General features: G+C 52.8%; 1 protein-coding gene across 4 annotated transcripts in view; it reads left to right on the forward strand.

The window, feature by feature from the left end:
- Positions 1 to 6945, forward strand: part of GANAB (glucosidase II alpha subunit) — a 16838-nt gene that overhangs the window by 5929 nt on the left and 3964 nt on the right. For 2 of the 4 annotated variants that reach the window (XM_007462146.1, XM_007462148.1), the window contains 13 exons: positions 1788 to 1967; positions 2428 to 2493; positions 3296 to 3365; positions 3540 to 3627; positions 3715 to 3811; positions 4065 to 4245; positions 4831 to 4984; positions 5188 to 5423; positions 5506 to 5632; positions 5736 to 5815; positions 6056 to 6199; positions 6297 to 6393; positions 6673 to 6774. In XM_007462146.1, coding sequence (XP_007462208.1) covers positions 1788 to 1967; positions 2428 to 2493; positions 3296 to 3365; positions 3540 to 3627; positions 3715 to 3811; positions 4065 to 4245; positions 4831 to 4984; positions 5188 to 5423; positions 5506 to 5632; positions 5736 to 5815; positions 6056 to 6199; positions 6297 to 6393; positions 6673 to 6774 — 1622 coding nt within the window. The remainder of the gene's footprint in view (positions 1 to 1787; positions 1968 to 2427; positions 2494 to 3295; positions 3366 to 3539; positions 3628 to 3714; positions 3812 to 4064; positions 4246 to 4830; positions 4985 to 5187; positions 5424 to 5505; positions 5633 to 5735; positions 5816 to 6055; positions 6200 to 6296; positions 6394 to 6672; positions 6775 to 6945) is intronic. The other 2 variants (XM_007462147.1, XM_007462149.1) reach the window with 1 other exon arrangement.

Here is a 6945-nt window from a genome sequence, read left to right on the forward strand (position 1 = left end):
CCGTTGTGGAGCACAGGCTCCGGACGCGCAGGCTCAGCGGCCATGGCTCACGGGCCTAGCCACTCCGTGGCATGTGGGATCTTCCTGGACCGGGGCACAAACCCGCGTACCCTGCATCAACAGGCGGACTCTCAACCACTGTGCCACCAGGGAAGCCCTATTTTTTAAAAATTTTATTTATTTATTTATTTTGGCTGTGTTGGGTCTTCGTTGCTGCGTGCGGGCTTTCTCTAGTTGCGGCGAGTGGGGGCTGCTCTTCATCGTGGTGCACAGGCTTCTCATTGCGGTGGCTCCTCTTGTTGCGGAGCACGGGCTCTAGGTGCGTGGGCTTCAGTAGTTGTGGTGCTCTGGCTCAGTAGTTGTGGCGCACGAGCTTAGCTGCTCCAAGGCATGTGAGATCTTCCCGGACCGGGGATCAAACCCGTGTCCCCTGCGTTGGCAGGCAGATTCTTAACCACTGCGCCACCATTTCATTTTTTTTTTCTTTTCTTTTTTTTTTTTTTGTGGTACGCGGGCCTCTCACTGTTGTGGCCTCTCCTGTTGCGGAGCACAGCCTCCGGACGCGCAGGCTCAGCGGCCACGGCTCACGGGCCCAGCCGCTCCGCGGCATGTGGGATCCTCCCGGACCGGGGCACGAACCCGTGTCCCCTGCATCGGCAGGCGGACTCACAACCACTGCGCCACCAGGGAAGCCCTCATTTTTTTTTAATTGAAGTGTAGTTGATGTACAATATTACGTAAGTTATGGGTGTACAATATAGTGATTCACAATTTTTAAAGGTCGTACTCCATTAGTAGCTATTATAAAATATCGACTACACTCCTTGTGTTTTACGATATATCCTTGTAGCTTAAAGTCCATATTTTATTCAGATTTCCTTAGTTTTTTTTGTTATTTATTTACTTATGGCTGCATTGGGTCTTTGTTGCTGCATGCGGGCTTTCTTTGTTGCGGCAAGCGGGCTTCTCATTGCAGTGGCTTTTTTTGTTGTGGAGCATGGGCTTTAGGTGCGTGGGCTTCAGCAGTTGTGGTCCACGGTCTTATCTGCCCCGCAGCACGTGGGATCTTCCCGGACCAGGGATTGAATCTGAGTCCCCCGCATTGGCAGGTGGATTCTTAACCACCACGCCACCAGGGAAGTCCCAGATTTCCTTAGTTTTTACCTAATGTCCTCCTGCTTCACGATCCCATCCAGGATACTGTTTTATATTTAGTTGTCATGTCTCCTGAGGCTCCTCCAGACTGGGACAGTTCCTCAGACTTTTCTTGTTTTTGATTACCCTTAACGTATCTTTCAATAAATAGAAATTCTGAATTTTATGTTGTCAGGTAGATAAGTCTCTTACCTTTTGGAGTTAGTGTTTTCTAAGTTGTGTTTAAATAATCCTTCTCTACCTCAGAGTCAGAAAATATTTTTTTATATTTTCTTCTAAAGGTTTTACTTTAAAATTTTAAGTCATAATCTGTCTGGAGTTGATCTTTGTATCTGGTATGAGGTAGGAGTGTGATACCATTTCTTTTCTATACAGAAAATGTGTTTTTCCACTCTGTTATTGAATAGTCCTCCAGACCTCACTGAACTGCCATGCCATCTGTTACATTTCAACATTCTGAGATGCTTGGGTCTGTTTCCAGGCTCTTTATTTGATTCCTTTGGTCAACTTATCTGTCCCTGTACTGTTACCACACTGCCTGTATAGCTCTTAGCAGGTCCCCCGTCTTCTAAGTGTCATGACTGCTCCTGGCACTTTGCACTTCCTTATATCCCTTTTGATCTTTTTCCCAGGCTTTCTGTCTCTGGCCGGGATGCCAACAGCGTGGAGGTAACCATGGCTGAGGGGCCCTATAAGATCATCTTGACGGCACGGCCATTCCGCCTCGACCTACTGGAGGACCGCAGCCTTCTGCTCAGTGTCAATGCCCGAGGACTCTTAAATTTTGAGCACCAGAGGGCTCCCAGGGTCTCGTGAGTACAGGGGTCAGGAGTGAAGGGGACCTAGTGTGTCGTAGGGTCTGGCACTGGGTCCCTGGGAGGAGACAGGGTGGTAGTAGAGCCAGGTCGGGGCTGGGGGCTGGGAGAAGCTGACCATCAAGGAGGGTAGGAAGCAGACCTGGGTCGAAGTTTTCTCCATTTCCTGTACAGACCAGGAGGCAGTCACTTTTGTCCGTGAGCTGTACCCTGGGCACCTCCTCCCTGAGAGGCCTGCCTGGGTCTGCCTTTCCCTCTTCCCCCTCTCACACCATCACACTTCCCAGATTTATTTTCTTCCTTTTTTTTGTTTTGTTTTGTTTTGTTTTTTGTTTTTAATTTCTTCCCCCACCCCATCTCTGGAAGTTTGTCGACTGAAACTCACTTTTATGTTTCTGTTTTTGTGTTGGTTTTGTGCCTCCTTTTCCCCTTCCCTACCCATCTCCTCCTGCCCCAGTTTCTCGGATAAAGTTAGTCTCACGCTCGGTAGCATTTGGGATAAGATCAAGAACCTTTTCTCTAGGTAAATCCATGACCACTGGTACTGTATCTGTTCCTCTGCCCTTACCCGCCCTTCACTCTGGCCCCCAGGGAAGGTGCCCCAGACCCTTCCATACCCTGTCCTTCACTCACCTCTTTTTCCCCAGCTATATGGTCTCTGGTTCCCGTTCCCCATTCCCCTGGCTAGGAGCCCCCTGGGAGAAGGAAGATGAAATGTTGGATATCCTTGAGGAATGTAGGGAGCTTCTTGCTTTGCCAAGGGGTGGAGAGATGCTGCCTGTTGCTGGGGTTCCTGCCTCTCAGCTGGCGTGCACTGAGGCTCTGGGCAGAGCTGCTTGCCAGCTGCCCTTGAAAGCATCCTTTGGCAGAATCTCTTGTTTGAGTCCCTGTGTAGAGGCTTGACCATGGTTATGATTCACTTGCCTTTGCAAAACCCTGTGTCACGCCAAGAGGCTGAGGCCCAGTGAGGGGCCACAGTCTCTTGGTAGAGGCAGCAGGGCTAGGACGGGCATTCCGAACCCAGGCCCTTGAACCTGTCTGCCTGTCTCTTCTGGAACGCTGGCAGAGGCTGGTGGTTTGGGCCTGTGTTTGGAAGGCACCTCTTGGTGGCATTTACTTCTCATTTCCCTTTCTCATTTCTCTCCCTGTCCTTTGCACACTTATCTGCTCACTGGGGGTCCCTTTCCAAGCTTTAACATTCAGTCCCTTCCTCCAGTGCCTTCGTTCCTTTGGACCCTTGGCTCTCTATTCCCTCACCCCTCCTTCCACTAGCCCCTCGTCCCTGCCCCCTCTGGATTGGAGCAGACAGCTCTCCTACCTTCCAGGCAAGGATCAAAAGACCCAGCTGAGGGCGATGGGGCCCAGCCCGAAGAAACACCTGGGGATGGTGATAAGGCAAGTTGGTGGGGGTGGGTGGTTGGAGCACAGGGCTGGCTGGGAGGTTGGAGGGGAAAGACCCACAAGAAATTTGAGCTTAGTCTTGCCATCACGGATGGGATTTAGAAAATGGGCAAGGGAAGAGAGAGGACCTGGTGTGTGATTGAGTAGTGGTCTGCTTTCTCCTTCCAGCCAGACGAGACCCAGGGGAAGGCAGAGCAAGATGAGCCAGGAGCCTGGGAAGAGACATTTAAAACTCACACTGACAGCAAGCCCTATGGTGAGGGGCTGGGAGACCCTTGGGCAGGAGGACAGGGAGTCCTTGCCAAGCAGAAGCTCTGGAGCTCATCTTTTGCTTTTCTTCCAGGCCCCACGTCTGTGAGTTTGGACTTCTCTCTGCCAGGCATGGAGCATGTGTATGGGATCCCCGAGCATGCAGACAACCTGAGGCTGAAAGTCACTGAGTGAGTCCTACAGTGACATCCGGATATGGGGGGAGGGAAGGGGTCAGAAGTCAGGGCTGTGGGAGGTGTGTGCACAGGTGAGACCCTCTGGGCAAGCGCAGCTCACTTCCTGTGCCAGAGAACCTCTGGCCAGCAGGAAATTCTGCTTTGAGAAAGGGCAGAGGGGCCAGTTTTTATCCCTCATCTGTGTCTTTGGGGCTGGGGCTGTGCGTGCCATGGCCCGGGGCCAGTCTGTCTGTCTGTCTGCCTGCAGGGGTGGGGAGCCATATCGCCTCTACAATTTGGACGTGTTCCAGTATGAGCTGTACAACCGCATGGCCTTATATGGCTCTGTGCCCGTGCTCCTAGCACACAGCCCTCATCGGGACCTGGGCATCTTCTGGCTCAACGCCGCGGAGACCTGGGTTGACATATCCTCCAACACTGCAGGCAAGGTGAGAGCACAGGCATGGGAAGCAATAAGGGAGGGAATCGTCAGGCCTTGAGACAAATGGGTGTGTTAGGGGCATTTGCTTTGAAGAGGCTGGTAGGGTGGCCTATTTGGATACCTGTTTGGGGACTGGATGAGAGACAGGCCCTGGGCCTTCTGAGCAGCATATGAGTTCCCCAGACACTCCCAGAAGACACAGACTCAGAGGGAAGGTATTTCCTTTTCTGCATTTATTAATACGTTTGTTATTGAGTATGCATTAGGAGCTTTAGACCCTTTTCTAGGTGCTGGGGATATATTGCTCACTGAGTTAGGAAAAGAGGAAGACAGATTAAACAGGTAACAGAGGGAAGATGAGTTCAGTGGTGGTAAGTTCTAAGAAAGAAATGCAGCGGTCATGTGATGGGGATGGGCGGTGCTGCTTATGATGGGGCCCAGGGAAGCCTCACTGAGGAGGTGACATTTAATCTCAGCCCAAAGTGACTCAAGGAGCCAGCTGTGTGAGGACTCTGAGGAAAACACTGCTGCTTTGTCTTTGGGTTGGGAAGCAAGAGGGTGGTGTCAGACCTCTCTCTGGTCCCCTCTGCAGACCCTGTTTGGGAAGATGCTGGACTACCTGCAGGGCTCTGGGGAGACCCCACAGACAGATGTTCGCTGGATGTCGGAGAGTGGCATCATTGATGTCTTCCTCCTGCTGGGGCCGTCTGTCTTTGATGTCTTCCGGCAGTATGCTAGTCTCACAGGTATGCAGTGTCCCTACTCTGTCAGCCTGCAGCCTCCCTTTCTGGTCCTTGGCTTCTTGAGGGATGACTGCATTTTCAGAAATCCTGTGCCTTGGCCTCTTCTCTAGCCCTGTGCCCTTTCATCTCCCTTAGTTTCTGGGCATCCCCATTGGCCAGGTTGAGCCTGACCCCATTGTAACACCCATCCCTCACTGAACCTGCAGGGACCCAGGTTTTGCCCCCGCTCTTCTCCCTCGGCTACCACCAGAGCCGCTGGAACTATCGGGATGAGGCTGACGTTCTGGAAGTCGATCAGGGCTTCGATGATCACAACCTGCCTTGCGATGTCATCTGGCTGGACATTGAGCATGCTGATGGCAAGCGGTATTTCACCTGGGACTCCAGCCGTTTCCCCCAGCCCCTTACCATGCTTGAGCATTTGGCCTCCAAGAGGCGGAAGGTAAGAGGGCCGCAGCCATGGTTGGTTTTCTCAGGCATGATAGCCCTGGAGAACTCTCACCACCCATGTTCCGTGCCCCCAGCTGGTGGCCATCGTGGACCCCCACATCAAGGTGGACTCTGGCTACCGCGTACATGAAGAGTTGCAGAACCTGGGTCTGTACGTTAAAACCCGGGATGGCTCTGACTACGAAGGCTGGTGCTGGCCAGGTAGGTGGGCCCAGAATTGAAGGAGGCTATTGGGAGACCAGGGAGCTAGAGTGGAGGCTATTTTGCCCCTCAGGGGTTGAAAGCAATCCTTGATTTCTTCTAGGCGCAGCCGGTTACCCTGATTTCACCAATCCCAAGATGAGGGCCTGGTGGGCTAACATGTTTCGCTTTGACAATTATGAGGTATGGCAGCCCCTCCCCGACCTGCCTCTGTCTTTCCCACTCTACCTCTTGGAATCAGTCATTCTCTGCCTGCTATCCCTGCTATGGTTGGTTGCTCATAAGATATCGGGGCCTTGATGATCCTGGGGGCTCCCTGAGAAATGCATCTTTCTGGATTCCTAGGAGCTTTCTGCTCAGACACTGTTTTGTCTTCTTCCTCCCCTCTGTCGTCTGTCCCCATTTTCTGCCTTGTGTTCTCAGGGCTCATCTCCCAACCTCTATGTCTGGAATGACATGAATGAACCGTCCGTGTTCAATGGTCCTGAGGTCACCATGCTCAAGGATGCCCAGCATTATGGGGGCTGGGAGCACCGAGACGTGCATAACATCTATGGCCTCTACGTGGTAAGGGACTGAAAGAGGAGAGACCAAGGACCGAGAACTTGCACCAATGACAGCTGGCTTTTGCTCCTCACTACCCTTCTTTCCTGTTCCCACGCAGCACATGGCAACTGCTGACGGGCTGGTGCTGCGCTCCGGGGGCACAGAACGCCCCTTTGTCCTGAGCAGGGCTTTCTTTGCTGGCTCCCAGCGCTTTGGTAAGATTTGGAGAATAAAGCTGTGGCAGAGGGACCTGGGCCTGGTTCTTGGAGAAGTCTGTCCATCCTCTGAGAGTTACGTACTTCCTTCCAGCTGTTCACTAAAAGCGAGGCAGGGAGTGGGAGGGCCAGTCTGTGTTGAAGTGCTCTTGTGAACTCCGGCATCCTCAGCAGGACTCTGGGGGCCCCAGAGGAGATGTGGCAGGTTAAAGAGGTCAGCTATATAAAAGGCTGAGCCCCTTCACTGTTTGCAAGTTCCCTCCCTCTTTTCTTCCTCAGGAGCCGTGTGGACAGGCGACAATGCTGCCGAATGGGACCATTTGAAGATCTCTATTCCTATGTGTCTCAGCTTGGGGCTGGTGGGACTTTCCTTCTGTGGAGGTGAGAGGGGGAGGAACTTGGAGCCTTGCTTTGGCGGGAGAGGGGCAAGGTAGAGGGCATGAAACCTGGGCCTGAGCAAGAGAACTGACAGTCCACGGTGGGGCCTCGGGGGCTCCTTAGGCAGCAGCGCTTCTTCACCCTCTTTTCCATCCGTTCCCCCCCCCCCCCCCT

This window comes from Lipotes vexillifer, unplaced genomic scaffold, assembly GCF_000442215.2.
Source record: "Lipotes vexillifer unplaced genomic scaffold, Lipotes_vexillifer_v1.1 scaffold1129, whole genome shotgun sequence".
In the NCBI taxonomy this organism is placed as follows: domain Eukaryota; kingdom Metazoa; phylum Chordata; class Mammalia; order Artiodactyla; family Lipotidae; genus Lipotes; species Lipotes vexillifer.